The following is a 16,116-nucleotide window of genomic DNA, read 5'->3' on the forward strand; positions in this document are numbered from 1 at the left end:
GGTAAGCGTAGGTAAGGCACCACCGTCAACTGCCGCATGGTATTACCGTCACGAGTACGTGAGCCGCCAACGGTCACTGGTAGATGGTACCGTTATCGCGAGTGCGCGAGCTCAATATCAGAAATTCGTTGTGCCGCCCTTGGGGGCAAAAAACAGTGAAAGCTAACGTACGAAACCAGAGGGCAGCACAGGATGTGATCGCACGATCCCTTCCGTGAGCAATCTCCCAACTCATCTCTGAGATGAGTTGGGCGATTGCTCACGGGCAGGGTGACGCGATCGCATCCTGTGCTGCCCTCTGGTTTCGTACGTTAGCTTTCACCGTTTTTCGCCCCCAACAGCGGCGCAACGAATTTCTGATAGGGGCGATAGCGGGACGTACCATCTACCAGTCGCCGTTGGCGGCTCAAGTACATATTAGTTGACGTATTATACCAGATTATACTGTATTATACTTGATTATACATACCGAACCCTGCGTACACGTTTATATATACCGTCACATTGCAAATGTAGTTTGAAATCAACTGTTGTTGAATACTTAATGTAGTTCGGTGTAATTATGAATGCAGCATTGCGTTTCGTAAGACCGTACATTGAATTAAGGTAGGTATTTGGATGAACATGTATACTCCGTATGAAACATAACCTTAGACACATGTTCTCCGTTAAAAACCTTATTAAAATGCCACTAGAAAAGTATGCCATTTTTCTCTTACATGATAAAAGGATTTTTGCGGTTTTAGTTTTGAAGTGTAAAATTTTCTAAACATCTAATAATTCCTCTTTTGTCCGTTTAAAATATATTTTACATTCTCCACCATTACAGGAAGTCTTCTACTGTTTTAACAAGTGCAACTGTCTGGTATAAAATTGCCACATGTGTCAATGGATCTCATACGCGGTTTCGTTATTATCACAGGACACTCCCAAATTATAAAAAACGAAAAACCAACGAAGAAAAGGTTTTTATTATTTTGCTTTTAAGGCATAAAGTCTGATCAATCACAAATCACGCTTAACAGACTTGTTTTATTTACAGAAAAGGATTAAGACGTTACAATTTATTCCTAGAGTACCTGAGAAGAAAGTGGTACCTGTAATCGATGTTTGGAATGATATGAAAATAGCAGATTTGGTACATGCTACGAAAAGGAGCATCGATGAAGTTCTAACAGCTATATCTTTCTGTTCTACCAATAGGCACAATTATAATTCAAATACCATTATCTCTAACATGCGCGTGTCGGAAGAAATCGTTAAGAAATTGGGATACAAATCTCGGAGTGTTAGCAACCCTGATACAATGTTATCAAAGAAAAAGGATCTTGATGCCGTTAAACGGTTAGTTTATCAAAATATTATAGTAATATATTCCAGTGTGCTTTGGCCAGAATCAGTGAACCATTCCTCACCGTATTCTTTTACAGTCCGCCACCGGACCCTACGATACTGATAAAGCGTCACCCAATTGTTACCGTTATGGGCCATGTCGATCATGGTAAAACGACGTTGTTGGATTCTTTAAGAAAGACCTCTGTTGTACTGTCCGAATTTGGTGGGATTACTCAACACATCGGCGCGTTTAACGGTGCGAGTTTGCGCTAATCTAACGGGGAATTTTAAGTTTTATACGGTCCCCGTGCCGTTGCGAAATTTGTTAAGAATCCGTGAGGACAACTAATAAGACGAGAGAATTGCCTCAAAACTTCCGTCTACAATTAGGTCATACAAGTTGGGGGATGGCTTTGCTAATTTTCTTTGCCAAAACGAGTTGACAAAAGGACAATTCATGTTTTCAGTGACCCTAGAAACCGGAGAGAGAATGACGTTCCTGGACACTCCTGGCCACGCCGCGTTCAACGCCATGCGAGCGAGAGGTGCACGCATTACGGACATAGTAGTGCTAGTCGTAGCGGCCGATGACGGGGTCATGGAGCAAACTGTACAAAGCATCGAGATGGCCAAGTCCGCCAACGTGCCCATCGTAGTGGCGATCAACAAAATCGACAAACACAACGCAGACATTGTAAGTATCGTTGTCCGAGAAATCAACCAATAGAACTTACGGAAACGCGTTTTTTCCAGAGAAGAACACAAAAAATGCTGGCCATAAACGGCATTCAAGTGGAGGACCAAGGAGGCGACGTTCAAAGCGTAAACATTTCAGCTTTGAAAGGTGTCAATTTGAACGCTCTGGTGGAATGCATAGCCGCGCAGGCAGAAGTGATGAACCTGACGGGCGACCCCACGGGCCTGGTGGAAGCGGTCGTTGTCGAAGCAAGCTGCGAAACCGGCCGCGGAAAGGTGGCGACCGTCCTGATACAACGTGGCACCCTGAGGCCCGGTGCCGTTCTTGGTACGAAATCGCTCGAGGTGAGAAAGTGGAGGAGTGATATCCTGACCAGTGCTTTTCTCTTTCGCCCAACAGTGAGCGGCGTGGCCTGGGCCAAGGTGAGGGCTATGTTCGACGAGGCGGGCAAGCCGGTCCGCGAAGCACGATTGGCCGAGGCCGTGGAGGTCATCGGATGGCGAGTGGTCCCCGACGTCGGCGACGAAATCCTACAGGTGGAGAGCGAGCGGCGAGCCGGCGAGGTTGTCGCGTATCGACGGGCGCAACTCGACAACCTTCGAGCCATCGAGCAGGACAAAGCGGCCGAGCTGAAATATGTCGATTACCGCGAGGTAATTCAAAGTTCCCCGGCCCGGCAAAGATTCGCTCTTACTTTGCCTTCTTCGCCTTGATCTCCTTTCCTTCGGCCTCGTTAGGAGTACAAGGCGAACCTAGAAAAAAGACGGAAGCTCGGGGTAATTAAGCTGAAGAAAGAAGGCCCAAGGAAGAAGGAATCGCTCCCCGACGACGATACTCCGAAAGTGAACGTCCTGATCAAGGGCGACGTCGCCGGTTCGGTTGAGGCCATTATGGATATCCTGAACACTTACCCCGACGCGGAGCAATGCCGATTGAACGTGGTACACCACGGCATCGGCGACGTCACTCAGTCGGACGTCCAGCTAGCAGAAGCGTTCAATGGTAACGATCGCTCGTTGTCCCGGTCGATGAATTAGAAGAGACTGTCTTTTTATCTTACCTTTCAGCAATAATCTACTGCTTCAACGTCGCCGTTCCGCGGAACTTGGAGAACAGCGTCACTGAACTGAAAGTATCCATTCGCGAGCACACTGTTATTTACAATCTCATTGAGGACCTGAAGGAAGAGATTAACGGCAAACTTCCACCGGTGACGAAGGATGAAATACTAGGTAGGCGGCTGTCGTCGATAAATTGCGCTACAAGTCGCGAGTTTCAGGTGTACAAATAATTTAACTTCCTTGATTTCTCTAACCGACCGACCGACCGAACAGGCGAAGCCAACGTCTTGCAACAGTTTGTCGTGACGGAAAAGCGGAAAAAGGTAAACGTCGCGGGATGTCGGTGCACGAAGGGCGTTCTCCTAAAAACCGCGAATTTTCGAGTGATACGCGGAAAAGACACCGTCATCTACGAAGGTAAGATGACTCGAAAAGAATTAACGAACGAGCGTTACCTACATCTCATCGTTTAATCGCCCCCACAGGCAAAGTCGAATCCATGAGACACCTCAAAGAAGAAGTCGCATCGATTAAAAACGACACGGAATGCGGACTGAGGTTCGAACAACCTGACGTCTCGGTCCAACCGGGAGACCGTTTGATCTGTTTCAAGATCATCCAGAAGGAGCCGGAAACCCAGTGGGATCCTGGTTTCTGAAATTTCGATAGAAGAAGCGACAGCGCGTTTTGACTTAATGATGCCGGGTTCCCACGGGACGTAAACCGCGCTTTCGTACACGTTCTGTATGAAAAGTCGTGGAACTCGCGTTCGAGATCACCGAGCCACGAAACAGGTGTGAAGAGATCAAACACGCTTGATTTTTCAGTCATGTTCACGTCATCGTAGAGATAAAACGGCACAACCGTCGGCAATTAGTCGGCCTTTCGTTTAATACTGGTAAATCCATCTGAACTTTCTACCGTAGTGATTAACCGCGCAGGCATAAACGCTAGAGTCGCTAATGACCGTGGTTCGTGTGTCATGGAAACCCGGCATTACACGGTACCGGCGTAATTGAGCATTTTGTTGAAGAGGAAGAAAAAAAAAAAGATACAACGAAACGTATACCTTATTTAAGTACAAACGTATTTAGCAGTAACCGAGACCTCCATTCCGATCCCTCGTTACGTCGAAGTCGATTCCACTAGACGATCGGTACCGTAATCCACACGTTACCCCGACGAAGTTTCGAAAGTAAGTAACGAGAAGGTAAGATAAGGGAAAACCCAACGCCGTGAACGCGATTACGCGTTACGACGCATAGGTCTCCCTCAAACGCCGTTGCAAGTGATGGTAGGCGGTAAGTACACCCCTCTTCTTCTTCTGAAGGCGACAAGGAGCCGACTCCTGATTGCCGGCGAGGATCTTCGCGTCGAAAGGCTCGATAGGGACGTCGTCATCAGGATGGACGAAGAAGGCGATGGAGTGTCGACCGCGACCGTGGAGCTCGGGGACCACGAGGCGATGACGAAGAGCCGGAAGTCGGTCCTTAGTCCACCCAGCCAGCGCGTCGCCGGTGTTAACCAGGATGGCTCCGGGCAGGTGTCCGACGCGACTCCACCGCTCGCCGTGTGGACTCTGGACCTCGAGTCCGCCCTCGCAATCCTGGAACCGGTAGAGGAACAAATGAGCTAGGAACCAAGCGAAGGAGCGAGCTCCACGAGTGGAGGTCGATAACCAGGACCGACCTGAGCGAGCAGCGTGAGGGTTCCTCGGTCACGGCGGGCCTCGCGGCGTGCGGCCCCTGGGACGGGGTCGGCGAGTGGAGCGGGGTAGTAGAGCAGCCGGAGGACCGATTCGTTCCCAGGGCCCAGGACCCCGGAGTGCTTCGACCGCAAGAAGTCGGCCGGCTGGTCCAATCCCACGGCCAAAGCCTACAGACAAGCGGAAGTCAGCGAATCGAGGCACCAAACGACTTAAGGCGACGCGAAACTGGCGTCAAAGTATCTCGTTTATGAAACTTATCTCCGAACTGGGTCCAGCGAATCGTTTCAAACTTCACAACGTAAACATGAATGCTATAAGGAAGGTCCTGACACCCATGAAAAATCAATTTTTTACAAATATGTAGAAATTCTAAAAATTCGTTATAAAAAATGAAATTTCACGGGACTTTCCTAGTGGTCTAGATATACACGTTGAAAAGTTCGAAGCGATTCAGCACACCCAGTTCGGAGAAAAGTTTCACGAACGATTGACCCTTTCACGTTCTCTTAAGAGAGAAAGAGACAACGGCAAGAACCTACCGTGAGGAGCGTCAGCGAGAGCTGCTTAAAGTCTCGAGCGAGCTCCTCGACCGCCGACGCGAACCCTGGCACCTCGGCCTCGGCCAGGGCCCCGCCGCTCCCGGTCACGTCGAACGCATGGCACGGTTCCCTCGCGGATCCGCTGTCACAGGAGTAGATTAGATTTCTAACGGCTTCTCGGATGACGAGAACGTGCCAACTTACTTCTCCGTTCCTGGCTCGACGTAGCCGTGGTTGCAGGGACCGACTTGCGCGTACTTGGCGCGCTCCTCTTCGGGTAGCTCGCAGAACGCGTTCAGCACCCGATATGCGGCTTTCATCTGAAATCGAAACCGACCTTATTAGAGCGGCGGCCTCACTGGCGTTTTCCTCGCGCCTCTCGGTAGAAACGAAGAGAAGCGACGGCCCCGATTCCCCCAGAATATGTATGTAATACCTTGCACTCCGGTATACCATGGTTCACCAGGAGCGCGAGGCCCTTCTCGGAGAGGGCTCGCACCAGTTTAGCGGCGACCTGTTTGACGACGCCCTTCTGTGGGTTCGCCTCCGTCCCTGGAAGAGAAAGAGAAAGAGTCGTCTTCGCGTCGCGCCGAGCGTGCCGAGGTAATACCTGCACAGGATCGGTTCGCGTTTCCCCGATACGGCCCAGATTCGCTGTGGGCGTAAACCGAGCCTGCCAATCGCTCGCCGATCGTTCCTCGCGATCGAACAAGGTCTTGCGTAAACGCATCGCGCTCGAGCACCCGTTAAAGGCCTCCCGATTATGCGGATGCCTCGAACGATCTCGGAGGAAGCTCATTATAAATTCACGGACGCCGATTTCGAGGCGTCCTTCGTCAGGGAGTTACGATTTTTCTTCTCTCGAGTACGGTATCTCGAGTCTTCCGCGAGTACGTCAAACCGCGCGCGAGCGTCACTTAGAGAGAATTCGAGGAACGGGACGAAACATTCCCGGGATATTTTTAGAGCAGAAAGTCCGGAACCATTTCTCCCCCTCGTCTTCCTCGAAGGCGACCGGTCGACTTCTCCAACGGCGAGGCAAGACTCCGATCCAATGTCGGACGCAGGAATTCCCTCGGGAGTCGTGGCCCTTTCGGGCGGTCGCACGGCGTCGCCGACGCGGGTCGTTGGCCCGACCCCGCCGATTCGGAGCAGGGCGGGGCGCGGCCGGATCCGACCGCGATCCACGGCGCCGACGCCGAAGAACCGGGGCCCGCTTACCTACGTGAGCGAGATCGACGATCGGAACCTCGCACTTGCTCAGAAGGGTCTCGGTAGCGGCTGCGCCGCTGGGTTCCCGGGGCCGCTCGTCCATGGCGCGAACCTGGGAAGGCCCGGGCGGGCACTCGCGCGCGTCGGGTCTCGCTTATCCGCTCACCGTTTGCCGCCGAGGCGTCGGGATGGCCGTCATGGCGTCAACCTGCCACGAGCGTAGGTGCTCGAAGGTACGCCGCGCGAGACGCGGGCGGACGCGACAGACGCGTACGTGGCCGACGAGGACCAGCGGGCGCGTGCCGCGCTCCCTCTCGCGCCCACTTACCGCACCGTCCAAGCGCCGCCCGAAGACTGACGCCGGGCCCGAGCCGCCTCGGCATGCCAAGCGCGCGGGGCCCTCTCTCGGCGGCCGAGCGAACCCGAACGGACCCGAGCGCGCCCGAGTGCGCCGCTCTCTCCCGCAATCATGGGCCTGCCTCGGCTCGGGCTCTCCTATTCGGGAGCCGATGCTCAGAATGGGCGCTGGGCTCGATTCGAGCCGCCCCACCCCCCGTCGAGGGGCCTTGCTGCTCGACCTCGAGCCTCCCGCAGCGCCGTCCCCGTCGAGTTCCGCTCGCCATCTAGAATACAGACGGGACGGGTCGAAAAAGGTGGAAGACCGAAGGGATCGAATCGACGTACCCTCGCTGCGAGGAAGGCCAGCTGGAGGTGCGCGAGGAGCGCGACGGCGGTGACGACGTAGGCGACCGCCAGACGCCGTCGGAGGGCTCGGCCGAGGGGCGAGACGCACCCGTCGCGACTGATCGTTCCCAGGTCCGCCCGCGACATGGCCCAGGGCGCGCAGGGCCTCGTGCTGGCCAGACTGCAACAGCTGAAGGGAACCCCTCGCGGTCGGGCCGACTCGTCCGAGATCCTCCGCTGGGGCGAGATCTCCTCGCGCGGCCCGTAGTCCGCCCTCTGTCGAAGCGCGTCCTTGAGCGAGACTCGCGACGCCCCGGGTATGGGGGGCCGAGGGGACTCCGACGGTGACGACCAACGTGTCCGCCAAGATACGAACGGCCGAAATGAAATAGGTCGGAAGCGCACCTGCCAATCGAAGAGGAACCACTCGACGTACGAGTAGCAGCCGCAACACTGCAGCGAAAGTTGGAGCTCGTCGACGAAGCGCTTGCGAGAGGCCTCGACGAGGTAAAGTCGCATGGAGGCGTCGAAGGCTTCGGCGAGGGCGCGCGGACGCGCGTTCGCCTGGGCGTACCCGATGCAGCTCAGGGTCGCCGAGTTGAGCGCGGCGCAGACCAGGGCCGAGGCTGCCGTTCCTTGGAGAAGCCGCTGACGCCGTCGTCGACCTCGGCTTCTGGAACGAGAGCCGCGCTAGAGAGCAACGCGTTCTTCCTTGTTAAAGCCGAAAAGCCGCTTACCCGCAGATCGAGTCGTCGCCGATAGACCAAGCCGCGATCAGGGCGCAGGGCAGGCCGACGAAGGAGGCCGCGACACTCAGAGCCACCGGCCGCAGGCCCCCCGCAAAGCGGATCATCCGGCCCTCGACGAGCACCTCGAAGGCCAGGAGGATCAACCTCTTCGTTTCGAAGGCGGCCAGGCCGATGGCCACCCCGCGGCCGGACCGCGTCTCCCAAGAACCCCTCATCCGGCGGACGGAGGGGATTGCTTTCCCGCACTCTTTTTCGAGTGCCTTCGACCTTGCCGAACTTTGCGGATCTCTGCCGAACTCCTCGACGAGTCGACTCGGCCTTGTCTCTCGGCGCCTCCACGGAGGCAACGCTCGCCACCGACTTCGTCTTTTCTCCTTCGAGCTGTAAAGCTACGTGTTCACGCGAGAGTCGATCTCTAACAATGGACTCGCAGCGAGTGGTGCGCCACTGTCGGAGAGTTACTCGTAGACGTACATGTCGGCGCGTGGATATTTTTTTTCAGAATTTATGACAGGGAGGAACACCGAGTTCTATCTGAGTCTACTCCGCGCCTTTTTGCCCGAGTTTATTGCCCCGGCAACGTCTAGGACATCTGTCCACTTGGGGCGTATCCGTGGAACACGGGACACGCGAGATATCAAGACAGAGACAACGAACGGTGAATGGCGGTGACCGGTGTCAAATTTATTGTACTCGAGTTAAAGGCAGTGCACGAGAAAATCACAGGACGAGGCGAGACACGTAGGCGGTCGGTGGAAGCGACGTCGACCGACGCCAATCGACGCCGACTACTGTGCGGCTGGAACCCTCAGTCCTAACGAAGCTTGTAAATGTCGACGTGCGATCGCTTTCTGCCGAAGGTCCAGTAGGCAAGGAACGGTAGCTTCTCCGTCAGGTATATGGAAAGTCTGGTCTGAGCGTTGAAGAAGGCGCGAAAGAAGACCGACCAGCGATACGCTTTCGGCATCAGGTAGTGATGTACGAACAGCTGAAACTCCAGCATGAATCTGCTGTACCATCCCATAGAGGACTTGTCTGAAAGCATTAACGTCGAGTTACGAAGTCGTCCGAGCTCTCGTTGGCGCTTTCGCGGGACCTACCTATGCAGATCGAGTGATTATTGTTCCTCGTGGACGAGCTGGCTAGATGAAGAGTAAAGGCCTGGAAAGCGTCAGGGTCGAGGTGAGGGTTGACCGGCCACAGACCCTGAAGGAGGATTCGACCCATCCTCTCGAACTCCGTGTTTCTCGAGGCCAGACAGGGCAGGAAAACTTCGTCCAGAAGACGCTCGCAGAGCGCCTTGGTTTCTTTGACGGTGCCATTGCAAAGGTTGAACCTGAAGGAAAAATCGACAACCGATTCAGGGGGGCTTACAACCTCCACCGTGCCCATGCTACCTTTCCTCCATGCCCAGCAGGTTGCCTATGATCCTCCAGAGGTGGACCAGTCCTTCGAGCTCCTCTTCGGACGCGGCAACCCCCAACTGGTCGCCGCTCAGTAAAACAAACCCTATGAATCCGAACTGCGTCAACGCCATGTCCAGCTGGGAGATCCTGCCAAGGCCAGCCTCCGAGCATCTCCTCGACACAACGCAGTGCTTCTTCCTGACGTTCCTTAGGGAGTCGAAGAACCTGAAAACAACCACCACCTCCTCAATTAGCGCATCTTCCTTTCCCACCCTATGAGCTGGTTGCACCAACCGTGATTAATGTGAAATTTCTTAACCATGATTAGTTCATCTAGGATCAATGAAATTCGCATTACACCGATTAAAATTAATCCAACTGAAGATTAAAATCCGCTGGCAGGTAACTACCCGAAATCGGGTGATTAACTCTACTCATGCGTTAAGTAATCCGCGATTACTGCAGATGAGACTTGTGAAACTTTTCACCAAACTGGGTGTATCAAATAATTTCAAACTTTACAACGTGAATATGGAGGCTGTAAGACGGTCCTGACACTCGTGAAATTTTATTTTTCTTATCCAAAATTTAAAAAGTGTGTAAATAAATTAAATAAAAAAAAAATAGAAATGCGCGTGTTGGACCTTCCTCATAGCCTCCATAGTCATATAGTAAAGAGTAAAAAGATTCAGTGCATCTAATTTGAAGAAAAAATTCATAAACGAGATCTCTCACGCTACTTTCGCGCCACCTTATGGATTTTAATTCTAATGTTGATGCAATCGGCCCTAAACCACCCTCTTATACTCACTCGCTCCGCTTGTTGGGAGCCCTCCTGTACCACACAAAAGTGTGAAGAATCGTGGAGACGTATCTCCTGAACGCGGCGCAGGGCGTGCCGCTTTGTTTGGTGAAAACGAGGATCTCGAGGATGGACGGCACCGCCAGCAGGGTAAGGAGTCCCGCGAGTTTGGCCACCATCATCGTGAAGACGTTGTCGCGAAAGGCTCGCTGGCCGAGGTCGAACTTCCGAGGATCATAATACTCCGGCAGCTCGAGGTTGGTCGCCTCCAGGTCGGCCGTCTCCTTGGGGCCCTCGGTCATCAGCATCCTGAGTCTCTTCTCCGTTCGCACCTCCTCTGCCAACCGGTCTATGAAAGAGGCCGCCCTTCTGAGCCCGACAAGACTGGAACGCGACGCCGACAAGATCGGACGCTAATCGGTATTCGGACCCGGCGACTCGGGAAACACCTGTACGGAGGAGCGGCCGCGGAATCGCCGATGGGCCGCGAGCATCGACTCCGCCATACAAGGTTACTTCCTGAGACGCCGGGGTCGGAATCTACTCACGAACCGGAACGCTGACCTGGGCCCATCGTGGTCGTTGAGCGTCCAAGCGTCGTCTGGCAACCCGAGGAAGCCGCTACGGCAGCAGCCGAAACCGCGTCCGGACGAGAAACTCTGCGGAGATCCCGCCAAGAGAGCGACCGGCGGGGCGCGGCTCCTCTCGGGAGAAAGGGACTCCCCTTCCACCTGGCGAGCCGGTTAGCGTCTAAGAGACGGGTCCCGGGTCCGCTGGCGATCAACGCCGACCGACGCCAACGCGACGAGGAAGCGGTCGACGGACGGTCCCGGGAGCAGCCGCGACGCGACTGCCACTCGCGGCTGGGGAAAGCGCCGCAGGTGCGAGAGGGGAAAGCTTTCTAGAAGCTAATGACTGGAACCGTCGTGCCGAAAGAATGCCGAAAGGAAAGATGGGTACGCGAGGAGAAAGCGAACCGCCGAGGCCCGACGTCGCGTCTCGGTTTTCTCGCCGAGGAGACCCAGTGAGTTTGGAAAAAAACCTGTATTATGGAATAATAGATTACATTACGGCATTATAGGCACAGGGAATCGTGGTAACGACGACCGTGGCCTAGAAGTAACGAAGATATCGAATACGTTCCTATTAACAATTAGCGGAGGAAGATCGGTCGAGCTCCGACGCGGTCGGAGGCGACGCTTCGACATGGACCCTCGCGGACGGGCCCCAGGGCGAGCCGACGATGCCCTCGAAGAAGCGGGGGCGATATGGCCGGCGTTACCTAGCTAAGGGAGCGAAGGGAAATCACCTCCATATACACGAATCGCGCGTCATATGCTAGGTTCCCACGGGACGTGAAACACGCGAACAGCGCTTTCGTACACGTTCCACACGAACGCACCGTCGTGGAGCTTGCGTTCAAGATCATCGCGACATGAAGCAATCGTGAATAAATCAAACCTGTTCGACATTTTACTCGTAATCACGTCATCGCAGAGACAGAATAACGCAATCTTCGCCGACTAAGGAACTTGTAAGTAAGTTAAAATTGATAAAACAATGCTATTAACGTTTTTTACTGGTGTGATTAATCCGTGTATGCAGGCAAACACGCTAGAGTCGCTGACAACTGTGGTTCGCACTCCGTGGGAGTCCGGCATTTACGAAGCACTCCGAGAGGAAGAAACGGTGCATCGATTCGCGAGTTTCTCGCGACCTCGCGAAAGCTTGCCGCCGCGCTTCGGCGGCTCGAGGAATTGTTTCGCGAGTTAGCGCATCGCGCTCGGCGCGACCACGAGTAGCGATGGCTACGAACGGCGTCGAGGAACGCGTCCAAGGTGAGCGCGTTCACCGAAACGGCTCCCAAGCGCGTCCTCGACTCGGTCCTTTCCAACTTAGATCTAATAAAGCACGGCGCGATTTCATTAGCGCCTTTTACTTCCACACGCGTCCTCGCGCGCGCAGGCAGCGCCGGCGAAGTCCTCTCGATCGTGGCGGAGAAGCGAAGACTCGTAGACACTCGTGGACACTCGTGGACACTTGCGGACACTCGCAGCACACGTCGACTTAGGCCGTCGAGGTCTAACTCGAGCCAGGACCGGGTTTCGGCTCCTCGTCTTGCAGCCTCATCTAACACTCGTTCTTACTAGATAATCTATCTATGTACATCGGTTCGTTCGTATCTCTTATCCGCGACGCAACCTCTTAGTACCTGCTAAGTTATCACGAGAGTACGGCACCGACCTCGGTCGTGTCTTTGCATGCTTGAATGGAAATCTGCGAGATCTCGCTCGCGACGTCTTCCCGCGAGGTCTCGACGGCTTTTCTCAATATGGTGTACCCCTGATAGGAGTCCTCGTGTTCGCTCGTCGCTTTGGTATTGGCTTTCGCCTGAGCGGATTTCCTTTTGGAGGTGCCGTCGACGGAAGAGCCGGTCCCTCCGCTTCCACCCCCGCCAGGGTGAATCTTGAGAACGCTCTTGATGATGCTGTTCACCGTCTGTGGTCGCTTCGGACTCTCGGGCTTCCTTTTGTTCGATAATCCATTCCGACCTTCGCAACCGGTCACTTTCTTGGCCTCGACCTCGGCGAGGTCGATCGCTCGATCGCTCGGTCGGTTCTCCGAGTTCGGCTCCGTTTTCTTGGGCTGTCTCTCGTCCTCGACGAGATCGACCGTTTGCTCCCCGGGCTTCTTTCCGTTTTTTACGACCTTCGGCTCCTTCGTGGTCCATTTCGACTCGCTCCCGGACTTGTTTCTCTTGAGTACCACGATTTTCGTCCTGGAAGAGTCATTGTCACCGGCAGGGTATTCGATCGAATTCTCCTCCTTGGTTTCGCGAGGGCACCTCGTCGAGGTGTCCTCGACGTCGATTCGCTCGTTTCCATCCCCTCGTAGGTCGGAGCTCTCATCGATATCTCGCTCCACCGATTCTACCGATGCGAGATCTTTTCCCCCAATTTGAACTTCGTCCAAATCGGTCACTCGAACGACCGAGGTTTCGCCGCCGCCCTCGACGGTCTCGCCGTCCTTATCCGCGGACAACAGCTGCGTTGGATTCAGCGGTTCTCTTTGTAGAACCTTAACCGGACTCTTCGACTTGGTGCTCGTTTCCGGATAGTCCGCACTCGATGCCTGTTTCGAATGAGTCGGTGAGTTTGCTTGCCTCTTGCCGACGACGTTGCTCTTTTGTGCGACTCCCATATGTGGCCTTCCTAATCGAACAACGTTCACTGGGGTAGGCTGCGAAGGCTGGACATTGAACGACAACGACGATTCATACTGTGGAATGACTGGCCCTGGCTGTATATGGTTCACGTGTGTCTGTTGCGGCTGGGCCAGTGACGGTGGCGATGGTTGTTGCTGTTGCTGCTGATGTTGCATCTGGCCAATGTACGAACGCATTGCCTTTTCTAGTTGTCGTTGCCCGATCATCTGCTGTTGCAATGCTACGTAGTGCCCTGTTAAATTCGGCCTCGGAAGCTGCTGAAAGAAATACTGTGGTGCTGGATACGCTGGGCAACCAGCTTGCTGTACCGCTGCAGGATTGGGAGCACCTATTTGTTGTCTACCACCACGTTCCCTGTAATTGTATCGATCTTGAGCCACTTGAGAAATGTTTCCGTGATACTGTTGCGCCATTGGTTGCCTTGGTTGAAACATTTGCTCGTTCTGCAGGGTGGGATTCAATGCCTGTTGCACGTAACCGTCGTAGCCGGTAGACTGTCCGGACTCGACCCTACCATATGTGATTCTCGAGTGATATCTTGGTGGCTGATTTGTGTATTCTTGATGAGAAGGTGCCCGTGGAGGTTCTTGGTATCGAGGATGCCGAGGCGTGGACGGAGGTTGAACGTCTATCCACGTTTCTTGACGAACTTGCTCTTGTTGAGCTTGCTGGCTCTGTTCCTTATCTCGTTTCGCTTGTACGGCTGACCACACCTCCTTCAACTCTCCGGTTATGTCGCGATCTTTTAGAATCGTGTAACGTCGAGAGAAGATGGTCCCTTCGTTCATTGCCTCCACAAAGTCCAAAAGGAGTTCGATTAGTGTCGAACGCTCCTAGAAATTAAAGGGGGAATAATACTTCCCTTCGATTTAATTCAAATTTACAGACGGTACTTGATTACCGAAGAGGGTACGTGCTTGCATTACCTTAGGATCTCGAGCATTCTTGCCATTTAAACGAAGAACCTCTGGATTTGCCATCACAGCAAATACGATAGCCTCCGTGTTTTCCATGGTCCGAGGAGGTGATACTCTCATACCTCCGTATAACGGCACTGGTTGAGAAGGATCGAGTGGCATACCAATTTTACCCCAAGACAGTACATTAACGTAACATGGAGTTGACGTACCCTGCAAAGACCATGACATATTCTTGGTCTTGTTCATTCATAAAAATTCGTTAACAACATGAGACCGATTATCTAATGCATAAGAAAAAAATATCAATGGCATACCTGTATATAATCTTGAATGCACATGTGAGGTTGCGGAGGATTTTTAAAGAGTCGAGCGCCGTTACGCTTCATCCTCGTCGTTCTATCTTCTTTCGTCTTATGGCTGAAAAGAGGAAAATTTTAATGACTAGAAGCAAGAAAATTAAGAGCAATCATGTTCTTTGCCCGAACAGAAGTCTTACCGCGTTCAATCGATTGTACCTACGCTAGAGCTCCGTCTTAAATTCATTACACCGATTAGCCATCAGATTTTGCTGATAAATAATTACAGCACAGTGAGCTAGTATCGGTATTTCCAAGGAGCATGACTTAGCCAGCAAAATGTATATCCTGAACGCGATAACTAGGAATATTATTAACGATCGATAAGCCGTCGTATCCAAAATCTCGGTGGCAGGATGAAACGAAGAGTCGGTCCTGGAGAGTTCGGCGATTCGATCGAAACCGAGTGACATCGCGATAGACGAAAAGCGCTGTTCACGACTTACGAGACGCGCTAACACCTTCGTAGCCCAGTACACATCCACTGGCAGTTATCTTTATTTTCAAGGCTTCGGTGTGCTATCGAGAGGAAGTATCCTTTTCCGAGGAGTCCCAAGGATCGGCAGGATCGGCAGGATCGGCAGGATCTGGAGGTCGGCATAACCTCAAAGCTGCCGAGATTCGTCCCTCCGTGGGAGCGTGCTCATGCCTTGGATCGATAGGAAAAGGAAACAAATCCCAGACTCGATTGACTCGCATCGGACGAATAAATCGGCCGACCCGAATTCGGTTCCAGGTCGGAGTTGAAGTCGCATTCTATGCGACCGCTCTGGACCGCTCCTCAAGTTACGAGCAGTTACGAGTTTACGGCGTTTACGGCGTCACGACTCGTACTAGGCAAGGTCGATTCCAGCAGAGAATCAGAGAGGAGTTGGGAGATTGCTCATGGGCAGGATCGAACGATCGCATCCTATGCTGCCCTCTGGTTTCGTACGTTAGCTTTCACGGTGTTTTGCTCCCAAGGGCGGCGCAACGAATCTTCGATAGGAGCTCGCGGACTCACGATGGCGGTACTATATATGTACACTGGACTCCATCGATGGCTTGCACCTGGTTCGCACTGCCCTCTCCGGCCGCGCAGAGTACTAGCGGCGGGAGCAGCGCGGAATTCGAATCGCTCGAGGGGCAGAAAGGATTTCCTAAAGAAAATAAATATTTATAAACAAAAACAATTAATGAAAATTATTTTAGTATTACTGTGGAGCGTCCCTGACCCACCTAACGTAGTTTTCGTAAAATAATAATTTACAGAATTTTATAAAGAATATAATAGAACATGTTCTATTAAATGTTAACAAGTTTCTTAGTGATTCAATTGTTCCATTCACTGAACCGAAGTTAGAATATTATCTTAGCTTAAAAGAAATAGTTTCTAAATATATATACAGTGAAATACCGTCGGAAAATTTACGACGCATCAA

General features: G+C 53.0%; 5 protein-coding genes across 7 annotated transcripts; 1 reads left to right on the plus strand and 4 right to left on the minus strand.

Annotated features, from left to right (window-relative positions):
• The first annotated feature begins 409 nt into the window (after positions 1–409).
• On the plus strand, positions 410–4,159 carry LOC105697335 (translation initiation factor IF-2, mitochondrial). Its single transcript, XM_012420576.1, has 11 exons — positions 410–606; positions 830–965; positions 1,043–1,344; positions 1,431–1,591; positions 1,803–2,029; positions 2,089–2,359; positions 2,432–2,685; positions 2,770–3,034; positions 3,100–3,264; positions 3,367–3,510; positions 3,579–4,159. The coding sequence occupies exons 1-11, from the start codon at positions 563–565 to the stop codon at positions 3,749–3,751; spliced, it is 2,142 nt and encodes a 713-aa protein (XP_012275999.1). The 5' UTR covers positions 410–562; the 3' UTR covers positions 3,752–4,159.
• LOC105697336 (UPF0676 protein C1494.01) lies at positions 4,146–6,892 on the minus strand. The gene is made up of 6 exons (XM_012420577.1): positions 6,562–6,892; positions 5,777–5,892; positions 5,545–5,660; positions 5,341–5,482; positions 4,783–4,968; positions 4,146–4,699 (listed from the first exon to the last, which is right to left on the minus strand). Exons 1-6 carry the CDS (start codon positions 6,653–6,655, stop codon positions 4,346–4,348), a joined length of 1,008 nt encoding a protein of 335 aa, XP_012276000.1. The 5' UTR covers positions 6,656–6,892; the 3' UTR covers positions 4,146–4,345.
• A 127-nt stretch (positions 6,893–7,019) lies between these two features.
• On the minus strand, positions 7,020–8,276 carry LOC105697217 (rod outer segment membrane protein 1). The gene is made up of 4 exons (XM_023433655.1): positions 7,974–8,276; positions 7,642–7,909; positions 7,237–7,512; positions 7,020–7,175 (listed from the first exon to the last, which is right to left on the minus strand). The coding sequence occupies exons 1-4, from the start codon at positions 8,198–8,200 to the stop codon at positions 7,020–7,022; spliced, it is 927 nt and encodes a 308-aa protein (XP_023289423.1). The 5' UTR covers positions 8,201–8,276.
• A 372-nt stretch (positions 8,277–8,648) lies between these two features.
• LOC105697327 lies at positions 8,649–11,134 on the minus strand. 2 transcript variants are annotated; one of them, XM_012420552.2, is made up of 5 exons: positions 10,758–11,134; positions 10,203–10,542; positions 9,383–9,616; positions 9,086–9,321; positions 8,649–9,020 (listed from the first exon to the last, which is right to left on the minus strand). In XM_012420552.2, the coding sequence occupies exons 1-5, from the start codon at positions 10,765–10,767 to the stop codon at positions 8,800–8,802; spliced, it is 1,041 nt and encodes a 346-aa protein (XP_012275975.1). In that variant the 5' UTR covers positions 10,768–11,134; the 3' UTR covers positions 8,649–8,799. The 2 variants fall into 2 exon arrangements, with proteins under 2 accessions (XP_012275975.1, XP_012275976.1); XM_012420553.2 differs by having other exon boundaries at positions 10,742–11,134.
• Positions 11,135–11,222: 88 nt separating this feature from the next.
• Positions 11,223–15,579, minus strand: LOC105697326. Of its 2 annotated transcripts, none has more exons than XM_012420550.2 (4): positions 15,142–15,579; positions 14,654–14,756; positions 14,346–14,549; positions 11,223–14,252 (listed from the first exon to the last, which is right to left on the minus strand). In XM_012420550.2, exons 2-4 carry the CDS (start codon positions 14,723–14,725, stop codon positions 12,417–12,419), a joined length of 2,112 nt encoding a protein of 703 aa, XP_012275973.1. In that variant the 5' UTR covers positions 14,726–14,756; positions 15,142–15,579; the 3' UTR covers positions 11,223–12,416. The 2 variants fall into 2 exon arrangements, with proteins under 2 accessions (XP_012275973.1, XP_012275974.1); XM_012420551.2 differs by having other exon boundaries at positions 14,836–15,579.
• Positions 15,580–16,116: the final 537 nt, after the last annotated feature.

This window comes from Orussus abietinus, unplaced genomic scaffold (assembly GCF_000612105.2).
Source record: "Orussus abietinus isolate OABI.00-Male unplaced genomic scaffold, Oabi_2.0 scaffold979, whole genome shotgun sequence".
NCBI classification, from domain to species: Eukaryota; Metazoa; Arthropoda; class Insecta; order Hymenoptera; family Orussidae; genus Orussus; species Orussus abietinus.